The following is a 13054-nucleotide window of genomic DNA, read 5'->3' on the forward strand; positions in this document are numbered from 1 at the left end:
GGTCCGGTGAAAGTGAGCAATTGATGGATACCTTCCTGCCTGCCTGCCTAGGTACCTAGGTAGATACTAAAGGGTAATAGATATAATATCATAGCCCACAGACCACAGACCCGGTGCCGAGTATGCATAAACCAACACAACGAAAGCGCTGTGGCTCTGTTTTTTGAAAAAGAAAAAAAAAGGCCGATCTATCTCTTCTCTGCCTATCCTCTCAAAGAAATCCTCCTCGGTCCTTTTGAAACCCCTTTGAGCATATCTACGTTGGCCGCTAGCCTTTGTGATCTCAGCATTTTGAACCAGCCTCGCAGAAGAGGAGTAAAGGAGATATAGCTCGTCGAGATGTCGGCGACGACGATGAAGACGGCGATAGTCACAGGTACCCTCTTCCCTCCTGTCCTGTCCTCTACTCGTATCTTTGCTTTTGCTATAACACTACCGCACCTAGCTCAACCCATACTCCTACCTTGCTTTCCCCCCTGTATGTTTGTGTGTGTATGTTGCCCCTTTATATATACTCCCCCAACAAGAAGAAATATATGTTCGGGGGTATTCTCGCTATCCACCCCCCCTCCCCTTCAAGGAACACAACAAATCCCTAACCCCAACCCTCCTCTTCTTCCTACTAGGTGGCTGCGGCGGGATCGGTTTCGGGCTGGTCTCCCACCTCCTCTCCAAACCGGACTGGCGCGTCGTGATCGCCGACATCCGCGCCGACGCCTACACTGCCATCTCCGCGTCGCTGGCGCGCGAGGGCCACAGCGACCGGGTACTCTTCGTCGCCACGGACGTCGGGTCGTGGGACTCGCAGGCGTCGCTGTTCAAGCAGGCTTGGGAGTGGTCGGGCGGGCGGGTCGATTTCTTCGCGGCCAACGCGGGCACGGCGGAGAGGGAGCATATCGCGCTGGCGAATCCGTTGGCTGCGGCAGCAGACGACGCTGAACCGACGCCGCCCCCTCTGCTGTGCACGCAGGTCAACCAGATCGGCGTCTTTTACGGGCTCAAGTTGTTCGTCCACTATGCTCGGCGCACTGCGAAGGCCTTGCATCTCCAATACTCCTCCGCCGCAGCAACAAACGGCATCGATCCCGCTCCCCACAACCCATCGTCATTCCTATCCCCCTCCGCAGCCGCAGCCTCATCCCTAGGCTACCACCCAAAAATGGTCATCACCTCCTCCTGCGCCGGTTTGTACCCTTTCCCCATCGCCCCGGAATACAGCGCGACAAAACACGCCGTGCTGGCCCTCACCCGCTCCGTCGGGCCCGTGCTGTACTCGACCGACAACATCGCCGTCAACTGCATCAACCCGGCGTACGTGGACACGAACCTGACCCCCTCGGAATTAACCGCGCAATGGCCGCCGCAATGGATCACGCCCATCAGCACAATGGTGCGCGCGTACGACGAACTCATCTCCGAAACCGGCCAGGTGGTCCAAGACGGCAAGTCTAACGGCGAGGATGGCGTCGTGAAAACGGGCCAGAGCGTCGAGTGTGTCGTGGACAAGCTGTTTTATCGCAGACCCGTCGAGTATGCGGATGAGAGCCAGAGGTTTCTCATCGAGCAGGCCTTTGATCTGAAAGAGGGGCTGTGGTGGAAGGGCGCGAGGAAGATGTTTGAGACCTTTGCCAAGCAACAACAGCAGCAGCAGTAGCAGCAGGCTGCTGCTTCGCAGAAGCCGGAAGGGATGTGAAAAGATCCAAACCAAGAAACATCACAAGCCCCTGCAGTGGCTAGACTTGTGCGAGAGAGGGACGTGAAAAGGACCACATTTTTTTTTCTAGGAAAAGATCATGTGCACTGGCCAGACAGAACATATTCGAGGGAGAGAAATGAGGTATTTATGAGTTGGACACCCTACGGTGCGTCCAGGTCCAGTAGATGGACAATCGTGAAATTGCGAGAGAAGTCGTATTTTGAGGCTGACGGCCGAGCACCTACCTGCAAAGAAGACAAAGAATGTAGAGGGACTGAGGGCTGGTATCTCGAGCTATTCCCCCCTTGTTCTGTTTCGGATCAATACGACGGTCCTCTGGAGGCTGATAAGAGCGAATGGATTATTGGCGTCCTATACTCATGTCGTTACAAAGGAACACTTAGACTGCATTCCGACTTGCAATGTGGTCAATGAAAGGTCGTCGTCGATAATCCGTCCTAACGCGCTGTTATTCACGTTTGCTGGACTGGTTTTGACAGCCCAAGACAGACTAAACTCGTACCATCTGATTTGAATTGCTACCTAGCTCTATGCTTGGGAGAACCTCCACTGGACATCGAGCCTGACCACCAGGCGAAGCCCTGAAGGGAATGAGTTTCAGTAGAGTATTGGTGCCTCAATTTGATATGACGATACAGGGCGAGCAAACAATCGCTCAACCAACACTCTCTGTAAGTCTGGCAGCACAGAGCCGGGGGGTTCCAACCACAATCCAGCAAAAAATCGACGCCGAGTGGTAAAGGGAAGCGGCGCAAAGGGGAAAGAGAGAAGTAAGGGAGGGAATGGGGCTAAAGGGGGTATCATGGGGCTGTCTTGTTTATCTGTTCCGAACGATCTCCAGATCTAATCATCCTGTCCTGCGTCTGAACTCTTCTGTCTTTCCATGCATGCACCCAGACCGCAAAATTCTATCGGTTGCAGGTGCCTTTGCCATAACGGCCATTTCCTTTCGGTAGACCTTCGGCTGCAGAAGGCTTGGTGCTAAGGTGAATCAATGTCTCCATCGCAGTTGTGATCGAACGGAGCCAGATTTTCGTTGCCGTTTCCGTTTCGATATTCGGTCCAGATGTTGGTGGAAAAGCCATCAATAGGAGGAGCTGATCCGGCATGGACATCGTCCACCATTGACTCGCGACCGAGATCTTGTGACGACTCTGGATCTGACTCACCAGTCGAACAGTAACTGCGCCACATAAGGGCTGAAGGGTTCTTGAACGGCCGTATGAGACGGTTACGCTTTCGGGGGTCATTGGACTGTTGACACTCGTCCGCGCGACCATTCTCTCCGTATTGCAATGGCTCATGTTCGCCATCGTTTCCCAGTCCTGGCACTACTGTACTGGCTTGCGATGAGAAATGACCTTGACATAACGGTGATCAGCGCTCTGACAGGGGGCTTTCATGTGCTGTGCTGGGGCTGGTGCTGGGGTGCGAACGGGCAAGGGTAATTCGGGGTGGCGGTAATGGTGCCGGGGAGGTGGATGTGTTGGGGGTAAGAGATATTCTCGACATCAAGTTCATGAGGCATTCATGATGGTACCTTGATGTTGAGTCTGTCGTTTGACTTGTTCTCTTGCCCAACGTGCTGCATTGATTGTCCGCGGTGAGAAGTCTCGAGCTGTTCGAGTTTCTTTGATAATCTTGGTAATCCATTCTTGTCGATAATAATCTGAAAGTGATCCGTCCGGGAAGGTTTCGCTGAGATCACTGAAAACTGTTAGAAAGAGCTAGGAGCAGCCTGGGTTAACACTTACGCGATAATACCCATGCAAGCTCTGAGTAGGCCCTCGTTATGGTTCATATCCTGAGAAACAGTCTGCAAAAATTCGAAGATGGGTTGCACATAATTTTGGAGGAGGGGAGCTGCAACTTCGTTAGCTTCGAAACATGTGTATTAGAAGGCATCGTACCTTTCTCAGAACCCTTGAAAGCCAGAATCAGGCCTGACCATGCATCTGCAATACCAGATCGGAGAGACACAATGTAGTCCAGCATATCGAACGAGACGTCATTCGCAACGGACACATTGTTTGCTTGCTGGAGGACGCCGGCGACCACAGTGACGTAAGTTTCGAAATGCACACCAATGCTGGTGGCAATATCACCAAAGGTCTCCAAGATCGGAGGTTTCAGCGCGTTGGAGAGTTTGTCGGACTAGAGACAGTTATTAGTCTAGGAAAATGAGTAGATGAGTGGGGAAGACAAACCCTAAGATCGTTGAGCAGGTAGTTCATGAATGTATCACAGTACGGTCGTGCCTTGTCCTCCAGAGCACGAACAATGTCGCTAACAAGCCCAATGGCCAAAGAACACATTTCCGGAGCGTCCTGATTGCCCAGGGCATTGTAGAGATATGGAGCGAAGGAGTCCATATACTTGAGGAAGTCGCCTGCCAATGCATTCGCCAATCCACTGACAATCTGGAAAATAACTTCAGGGACGCTCGTATTACCAGTGGCGTTGAGAAGCTCCAGATTGATTTGCATGATCCGATCGGCCTGGGGTCCGATATTCTGTTCGAGTCTCTGGACAATGGCAAGCAAAACACTGCTAAGGCTCACTTGCAATTCCTCTAGCGTAATCTTATCGTCAATACTGACAATCTGCTTCTGCATGGGAATTGTGCTCTGTAGACGCTGGATAATGACATTGGACAGTTCTGCAACGATCTGCAGGCTGTCGTGAGCGGCGTTTGTCACGAAACCACCAAGCACTTCATATGCAGCTGTGCGAAGCTGATTGTTACCTCCTTCTTTCTCGGTGACCGCAAGCAGAGAGGTCACAGAATCTTGGAAATGCGGCGTCAGTGGGTTGGTTGATGCGCCGTCCTCACCGACAAAACGCTCCGTCAGATTAAGGAGAGCCAAGCAGCAGGAAGCGGCAATCTTGGGATTGCTCATAAGGCCGGCAAAAAGGGCGGACATAAGTGGTTGCAAATGTGTCGACGGATCAATACAGTCGGAACAATAGTCGCAGATCCTGCTCAAAGCATACGCCGCAGAGTCTTGGACTGGGACAACTGGATCCTGCATCATTCCAATTAAAACCGGAAGGGCTTGCTTGACAAGAGGATCGAGGGTCTTAATGTCAGGCCCGTCCATGATTGCTCCAAACGATGAGACTGCGGCGTCTCTGTGAGTCCAGTCTTCGCTGCGTAGATTCGCCTCGACAAACTGAAGGACCACTGGGACCAAGTCGCCACCTATTGTCTGTGCGTAGAGTTGGAGACATTGATAAGCGGCGCGAGCGACGTTGTATTCATCGTCGGCATCATCCTCGGAGACCTTGGTCATCAACTGAAGCAGGACTGGGACAACCTCACGTGCCGCGACTCTGGCAAAGTTGAAATAGGGTCGCAGTTCGGTTGATCCTTCTTGCTGTGCTTGTTGGTTGTCATCTTCAATGCTGATTTCCTCTTCGCAAACAGTGCACCAGAATTCGATGGCCAGTTTGGCCACATCCTCTTCATCGTTCTTCATGCCTGCAATGGTGAGACCGAACAAGGCCTTTTCCATATAGAACCTCATCTTGTCATAGTAGATGGCCATAATACGATTCAGGCAACCAAAGGCAGCGGCTTGAACTCGGGTGTCGGGGGATTGTGTGGCCTCGCACACGACTTGCATGATGTAGTTCCTCTCGCCTTCGTTCTCGAAATTGCTGCGGATGAACTCGGTGGCATCACTGAGCGCCGACAAGGCCGAGAGTCGAACATCCTGGTTCTCCTCCTCTTTCCGCGCACCTTGCACAACGGCGGTCAATATAGCGTTAGAATATCCAACTAGAGACTCCCTGAGCTCGACATCGTCCGATTCGCAAATGAAGCCGATGGTGGTCAGACTGGATTGCTTGAGTTTGTCATCACCAGCGCCGACGTTGTGGACGAGCGCAGGTAACAAATCAGGCCACTCGTTGCGTGGTAGTTCAATTGCGGCAATGGTCGCAATCAGCTGGGCGGCCGAGTTGGCGGCTTGAGGCGTCGAAGTGAGGGTTTTGACAGCCAATTCCTTGACCTGAGCCTTGATTTGAGGGTCGACTCCTTGCAACCATCTTGCCTGTACCTCTCTTAATCTGGTCACGTCACGATAGGTGAAGGCGTTCTTCAAGGCGAGGCCGGCGGCTTGTCGGACGGCGGGACTGGCTTGATCATTGGCAAGTTCTCTCGACAGAATGGAAAGGTATTCGGACTATGTTTGCAACCGCTGGTTAGTTGGATTTTTTTCATGTCGCTGGTAGGGTATGGGATGGACATACAAAATTTCCCTCGCGGGCTTGTCTGAGTTGTTCCTCAGCACCACCACGGATTGTGGCATCTAGGATGGGTCAGTGCCATGCCGGAAGCGTGAAATGTGAGATATAAACTTACCGGGAGAGAAGGTGTTCTCTAAGACCGCTCTGACGTCCATGATGGCTGGACCGAGCAGCGGTCTGGGAGGAACAAGGCGGACAAAACGAGGATTGCAGGCTCTAATTTAGACAGTAGGCAAAGATGATGTCAAAATGAGAAATGACACAGGGCCTGGAATTCAAGGAGAGAACGACCTGTAGGACGGGACGGCAGGCAAGGATATTGGCGAGTTGGACGGTAAGAGAACGGGTCAAGAAGGGAGAAGAGACGGTGGTTTGAGAGTGTGCGCAGTGCAGTGCAGTGCAGGGCTGCGGATTTGGTGTGTGTTTTGCTGAGGGCAACTGCAAGTCTGCAAGTGGGATGGATTTGTTGATAGACTGCGGTCAGGCTCGCGCTAACTGGGGCTGCCACTTAGCCAGGCTGCACACTGGCTGCTCAACCTGATCGTTTACGTAGCCCAGGTCAAAGGCTGCACCAGCTGCACCCAAGCTGCACCCAAGCTGCAGGGTCGGACTGTGGTGGTCAAATTGCGGATCTGCTGGTGGTGCAGGTCAGTGACTAAAGCAGACAGCTGGCTCGCTACATGTGTGTGTCTGTCGATGCCCTATCGCTACCTAATTCACTCTCCACTGCTGGTGCTGCCTCGACTGACGCCTGCCCTGCATCTGCGTTGAGCATTTCACTCCCCGGAAAGCCCTAGAGCCCCAGATCCTGGATACCTAGGTACCTTTTGGTGGCCGCCCGCCGACGCTCCGGGTGCAAACTCTTTCCCTGCCACGCCTGCCAACGCCAAGTAGCGCCACTCAGGGCGCCTGGGCCCAGCAATCTGCCAGCCTTGAGCAGCCTCGTCCTGCCTGTCACATCCTTGCCCGACCTCGATGTTGTGGGATGTTCGAGTGTGGTAATACAGAGTCACTGAAACCTACGGTACTGCTGCTAATACTACATGCTCATTTTATAACAGACAACCCTCTCAGTCAATTGAGCCCGCCATGGCGTGGGCAGCTCCTACGGCCAATACCTCAGCCTTGTGCCACAAACGGCGTGCACCATCTTGAATGCTTCCTTGATGCCATTTGATCACTCCGTCATGAGCTCGTCGTCCCCGTCGGCGACGTCGCGAGCATTGTCTTCGGCGTCCAAGTCCAAGACCACAAGTCCCAGCCCACTTTCGTCAAGGACAGTGACCACTCTTCTCCCGACGCGCCCGTTCACATCAAGCCTAACGGGCTTCATCACGCCATCCAATTCCCCTCTCTGGAAAATGTGCCGGACATCCCACGATCCTTCGCCGTCAACAGTGACCTCTTTCCAGTAGAGTTTGACACCAGATGCGGTCTCGGCAAGGAGCAGAAGTGCACTGTCGTCGATAAATTTCGCATCAAGGACCTCCTGCACCTCGGGAATTGCGAGCGAGTTCGACCCCATTATGTGCTTGACACCCCTTCCAACTCCCTGTGGAACCTCGACCACGACATGTCGAAGACGAGATTTCCGTTGGCGGTCCTTTGATATCACAAAGAGCCTGTACAGCTTAGGATCGGCGTCGTCGGGGATGACCCTAACGTCCATGTTCTCACCAACACACTCACCAGGCAGCTCCTGCAGATACCTCGTGAGGATGCTCTTCCTGAATGTTTCTGCAATGCGCGCAAAGACCGCCTCACATTGCCTCTGTAATTTGTCGACCAATTCGCCCAGTGTAGGCATGCTCTTTTCCGTGCTGCCACCGGCTCTGCGTTTCGTGAAGTCGGCGTAGAATCCTGGATCCGAACTGTCATCAAAGGATGGAAGCAACCCGTCTGCTTGCTCCTTGGTCTCTCCTAGGAGATATTTCTTCAATCGACTCTCCTTCATAGCACCTCCCACGTAGTCTAATACCAGCCTCAACTCTCCCTCTCCAGTCCATGACTCCCTCATCTCTTCCGCTCTCTCGCTGCCTTCCTCAAGCGCCTCAACCTCGCACTCCCATTTCAACCATTTAATAAACGCCGCAAATTCTCTTGATTCGGTCACGACATCAAGCAGCAGGTCCTCACCAAGGATACCCAATGCATCGATGGTCTCCATCACCCTATTCACCTTCTTCTCGTCTAGTCCAAGCTTCGAACTAGTATGCCCAAATCTGGCAAGGCCGTCAAGTCTTGATAACAGTGCCAGACTCCTCTCCAACGCAGGAAGCAGACACTCGCTCGTCATCCTCTTCACCACCTCAAGACAATCCCCAACGGCGTTCTCCCACCGCTTGAGACCCCTATCTCCAACCTCGTCAACCAGCCATTCCTTCAGTTTCGGGCCGCAAACTCCAGTAACAGCGAGGTGATGTGCTGCGAAGGTGAAGTCCGCATTCTCATCTTCTTCTGCAAGCGATTCGTTGATATTACGGAGGAACCTGCCCGGTAAATCGAATGCGGCTTTGACCTCGGCGACCAATTGCGTCCGCACCTGCGAGATGTATCTTAACAGATAACCTAGCTGCGAGACTTTCCTCGCCACAAGAGGTAAGGTCCTTCCGGTCTGCGGGATGAAGCTCAAGTCAAGGCCGAGGAGGTGCAGCGACGAGGCAGCTTCATCTTTTGGCGACTCTTCGATAAGCAAGAAAACGGTTGACACGAATGGATGACTTTCCATTCTCAGCACCCTTGATGCTCCTCCCGCACCATGTCCTGAAGGGAGAATACCCTTCAGATTGACAATTCCTATATCGAAGGAATCAAAAACCCTCAACTGAACCATACAACCGCCATCTTTATCAGTTAGCCCGACTAGCAGGGCATCGACACCCCCGGACCCAGCAAAGCCGTTGTTGCCGCCTCCGTGAAACACAACATCCACACTGCTCCGCGTACTGAACACATCATCCTCCGCGCCGAGACCGGTAGGGGGTAATGTCGCAAGCCTTGGCAAGGATACTTCCACGTCGATGCTGCTTAATTCGCGGGGCAGATCGGCTTTCAGTTGGAGAAGTCTATCTACGTCAGCGCGCAGGCCGAGAATTTGATCAAGTGAGAGTGTGGACTCTGGCGCACGGAGATGAGAGCGCACGGTGGCGGGAGAAGGGTCGACAAAGTGTGTTGTCCAGGAGATCGTTGTGATGGTCGGTCGTGAGGGTGTGGTCTGAGAAGCAGGGAAAGAGGAGACTCTAGAACTCTGCCTCCGTGTCTGCGTCTGTAAAAGTAGCTGTGATGAAGTCGAAGTGGTGGCGTTCTTATTCTGACTGGATATTCGATGAGAGATTTTGCCCGTGAAAGTATTTATGAGTGATAGACTGCCATCCGCGCAAGCAATCGCAAGGATTTGACCTATGCGTCCGTCCCCGACGTCGCGACGTAACAGTCAGCATGCACTTTCTTCCTGAATCTGTAGGAAGGGACTGATTTGAACCCAAGAAGCACCACATCCCTCAGTACCGGTCATTGACACGATCTGATGGACGCTATAGTGGGAGTGAAAAGGGGGACACAGAGTGAAAGCTGCTCACCGTCCATCCTCCATGCAACAGCCCTCACATTCCCTCCGCCCCCACTTTCTGCTGAGGCTTGCCTGTCCATGTCACCACCATCATCTTCGTCTTTGGGGAAATTTGAGCCAAAGACTCTCTGCCCGTTCAGCCTCCAAACATCCACGCTCCCCTTGGTCGTGACCGTTACCACAAGATCCATGGTTGGACAGTACGCAAAGAGGGACGGGATGAAAGGGTCTGTGAACGTGCGTTTCGATATTTGATGCATTGTTGAAACCGAGACCGATCCGCAATGGTTCGAGGTGGTATGGTTCGCGTGGTCGATAAGAGCAGACCTCCGCCGTGAAAATGTGTCACCGGGTGGATTGCAGGTAGAATGGCTGGCCAACAAGAATTTGGTCAATCAACGGTTCTTGAGACCGACAAATCGTCCCATTTGCTACAATGGAGGGTGATAATGAGTGGCTAGGGCGAATGCGGTGCTTAACAGAGTGCAATTCTTTGCGTTTTAGCAACGCGTGCCAACGCCCAATCGATCAATGAACGCGTCAAAGGAGGCAAAGCGCAAAGGATAGACTTCGGATGTAAAAGGGGAGCCAAGTATGCAATCATTGAGTCGTCAAATCAAGATCATCATCATTCATGAGTCTGTGTCCTCACAGATATTGGCAATTACTGGTGAGTATGGCTGTTCTATGTCTATGTTGTCGTCAAGAAATTCTGCCAAGCCTCAAGCAACCTCGTTGATTGGAGGCAAGGCTGAGGGAGGCTCTGCCAGATCCTCGTCCCTTCCTTTTCAATTTTTGGGCACCATCAGCAATGCCTCCTAAGAGGTTACCACTTCCTTCCATGTGAGAAGTCCTCCATAAATCCGTCAAGTCCAAGCCACTATTGTTCCACTAATTAGTCCCAAAGCCCGAAACTCCACCCCATCAAGGGATATGCTGTTGATACTGTCATATCGAGGATTTGTAAATGAAGTTAGATCCAGGTGGATCAACCAGCCGAGCTCTTGCTCATCTGAACATGAAGAAAAAGAAAGGACGCCGACAAGTATACCCATCAAACTTGCAACCAGGTGACGTAGTAATGTGTACTCCACATGTTAATGCTGTTGGATCATTCCACCCAAATAGCTCAATTCAGCAAGAAGTTGTTGCATACTGGTGGAATGGGGAATTGTTGACTCGTCGCAGCTCGACATTTGAGACTGATACACGCCTGCACGATGGTTCTCATCCACAACCAAAGGTGCGACATGCTTGGTAAGCGTTGCAGGTTTGTGCATGGGCCCGGATCCAACGTCTCCTGAGGGCAGGCTGTAGTGCTGAAAGCCCGTCCAGGAGAAATGTGCATCTTTGGCGCTGTCAACGTCCACGTGAGAGTTCGGAGCGGTAAAAGAAGCGACCGAGCTGACCGTTGAAAAACTGAATGCCGAAGGCAATCGACCTTGCTTGGTGGCAATAGAGGTGTTTGCTTCTGAAAAGTCCTGAGGGTTTTGAATTTCAACGGTAATCGGATCGTCACTTGGAAAGTCGAGAGCTGCTTCTGGTAGTGGACTTATTGGCTCAAAATCAAGAATACTCGAGCTAAGCTCCGATTGTGGTGAAAATTTGTTTGTCCCGTCTGTCCAATCCGAGAAACGGCTCCGGTCGTGGGGGAGGAAGCTCTCCGTATACGATTCTGTTTCGATGGTGGTGCAGGAGAAATGACTGCGAAGGTTGGCAATATCATCTGCTTCATCATTGGTGGAGGGTTCATCGACAACACTGGGTGGATATGCAGAAGATGGCGTGTTGGGTAGGGTCGGCAGACGTTTCTCCAAATCAAAGGGCACCCGTATATCATCAGCCTCCTTTTCGCCTCCAACTTTCACCGCAGTTAGAGGCCAGACGGGGGTATTTGCTGCTGAGGCCACCTCCTTTAGGGTGGCCAAAGGCTGATACTGTACGACGGGTTCATCAAATGTCCCTAAGTTGGGAGAAGTGTCTGATTGAAGCGAGCTGCGGAGTGGCGAGGGCTCCCGCGACAGAGATCGCTGGCGCCGATGATATGCAAAGGACGATATCGGTAAATTCCCAAAAGGCTCAGACTTGTTGGTTGGCCGGCGTAGGACGAGCTCTCCCGCAGATTCAGATATGGTGTTATCGTCCACCTCTGGAATTGAAGTAGCTGTCCCAAGTAAAGTCCTCTTGGGGGTGATGCTACGCTCTGACACGCCTTTTGAACGACCCCTCGATGCCGGATCGTCTGGGAGGCTTCGACCTCGGTCTGTTGTAGTCTCAGGACTCGCCGTCCGTGGTGATGTCAGAGCTCGAATAGCACCAATGATCCCAACAGAGCGGTTGCTTCCTCGTGAAGTTGACCTCGAAAGTGCCTCAACGGATGGCTTCATTCGGACTACTCTGTAAGCATTGGCACTGCTCGGGTGAGAGGGTGTGGTGTTGGATGTCGACCTTCCTCTTCTGCTAGGAAGGGATGAAGCACTCGCAGGGGAACTGGAAGAAGACCACGACTGTTGCAGCACAGTTGGAGATGTCTTCAGGCGCGGTAGGGATGGCTTTGCTGGCACTGGCCGCGGGTTCAGAAACTTGTCTGTAGGGTTCATCGTGCGGTAGTCGGAGCTTGTTGAGCTCACACTGTCATTGCGGGAGCGGCTGCTGCTGGTGAGTGCAAAGGGAACATTCAAGACATTGACAAGCTGGCCAGGAAGCATGGGACAAGAGGTGGTCGATGGTTCTGCCGAGTTATGAAACTCAATGTCGTCGTCCAGTTTGTACTGTGAGGGCCTGGTAAGTAAGAGATTGGGGAGAGCCAACAAAGGTCAAACACACATAGTACCAATAGGTTCCACCCATCTTGAGTCCTCCTTGCCTGGGAGTACCATTGACTGTTGTGTCGCCATCGCAGATGATGTTCGAGAAGCTATGGCAACCTGACCAGTGCTCAGGGCCCGTGCGAGTATCCCTCTGCATGGGGTAGGCAGTCCTGAAGTTGTCCCAAGAACCGTAGAGGTGAACTGATCTTGTTGAAGGTGGACTGCGACTGCCATGGCCGTCAGCTTGATTTCGGGGTTAACAGAGGGCACGACATACACCAGAAAGGTCATCAGCGTAGTTGGTGCCATCTTTCAAGGTATTCGAGAAAGGCCAAAGTATTAGAACAACCAGTATACTTTTATTTTGAGACAAAGGTCACAAAGAAGACAAGTTCCAAAGTAATCGAACAAAACTTTCTGTCCGGCAGGAAAGTACAGGGTATCACATAAGTCAGAGGCAACGACAAAAGAAAAGAAGAAATTGTTCAAACAACGCAGCCGACAGACACGAGCACGATGGTTGAGCAGCCTGATATGAGAAGGCCGCAGGCCGCTGGGAGAACAACACAACGTCTCCTGGTAGAGTTCGTTTGAGATGTGTGCCTTGCTGCACAAAATATAGTTGAGCCCAGGGCTGAGAGGTGACGCCACGGGATGTGGAGATCCGCAGGTACCAGATTGGACACTATTTCTGCGCAGAGGGTGAAA

The 13054-nt window shown here is 52.4% G+C and overlaps 5 protein-coding genes across 5 annotated transcripts; 1 reads left to right on the plus strand and 4 right to left on the minus strand.

The window, feature by feature from the left end:
• Nucleotides 1–339: 339 nt before the first annotated feature.
• Nucleotides 340–1654, plus strand: Z520_09525 (uncharacterized protein; the record flags this gene model as incomplete). The annotated part of the gene is made up of 2 exons (XM_016780019.1): nucleotides 340–376; nucleotides 627–1654. The coding sequence occupies 2 exons, from the start codon at nucleotides 340–342 to the stop codon at nucleotides 1652–1654; spliced, it is 1065 nt and encodes a 354-aa protein (XP_016628958.1).
• Nucleotides 1655–2625: 971 nt separating this feature from the next.
• Nucleotides 2626–3030, minus strand: Z520_09526 (uncharacterized protein; the record flags this gene model as incomplete). The annotated part of the gene is made up of 1 exon (XM_016780020.1): nucleotides 2626–3030. One exon carries the CDS (start codon nucleotides 3028–3030, stop codon nucleotides 2626–2628), a length of 405 nt encoding a protein of 134 aa, XP_016628959.1.
• A 204-nt stretch (nucleotides 3031–3234) lies between these two features.
• Z520_09527 (uncharacterized protein) lies at nucleotides 3235–6123 on the minus strand (the record flags this gene model as incomplete). Its single annotated transcript, XM_016780021.1, has 6 exons — nucleotides 3235–3424; nucleotides 3472–3580; nucleotides 3628–3871; nucleotides 3925–5904; nucleotides 5972–6030; nucleotides 6084–6123. 6 exons carry the CDS (start codon nucleotides 6121–6123, stop codon nucleotides 3235–3237), a joined length of 2622 nt encoding a protein of 873 aa, XP_016628960.1.
• Nucleotides 6124–7145: 1022 nt separating this feature from the next.
• Z520_09528 (uncharacterized protein) lies at nucleotides 7146–9727 on the minus strand (the record flags this gene model as incomplete). The annotated part of the gene is made up of 2 exons (XM_016780022.1): nucleotides 7146–9367; nucleotides 9547–9727. 2 exons carry the CDS (start codon nucleotides 9725–9727, stop codon nucleotides 7146–7148), a joined length of 2403 nt encoding a protein of 800 aa, XP_016628961.1.
• A 906-nt stretch (nucleotides 9728–10633) lies between these two features.
• Z520_09529 (uncharacterized protein) lies at nucleotides 10634–12655 on the minus strand (the record flags this gene model as incomplete). The annotated part of the gene is made up of 3 exons (XM_016780023.1): nucleotides 10634–12307; nucleotides 12363–12573; nucleotides 12624–12655. The coding sequence occupies 3 exons, from the start codon at nucleotides 12653–12655 to the stop codon at nucleotides 10634–10636; spliced, it is 1917 nt and encodes a 638-aa protein (XP_016628962.1).
• Between the last annotated feature and the right edge of the window lie 399 nt (nucleotides 12656–13054).

The sequence above is a fragment of the Fonsecaea multimorphosa genome, assembly GCF_000836435.1.
Source record: "Fonsecaea multimorphosa CBS 102226 unplaced genomic scaffold supercont1.24, whole genome shotgun sequence".
In the NCBI taxonomy this organism is placed as follows: Eukaryota; Fungi; Ascomycota; class Eurotiomycetes; order Chaetothyriales; family Herpotrichiellaceae; genus Fonsecaea; species Fonsecaea multimorphosa.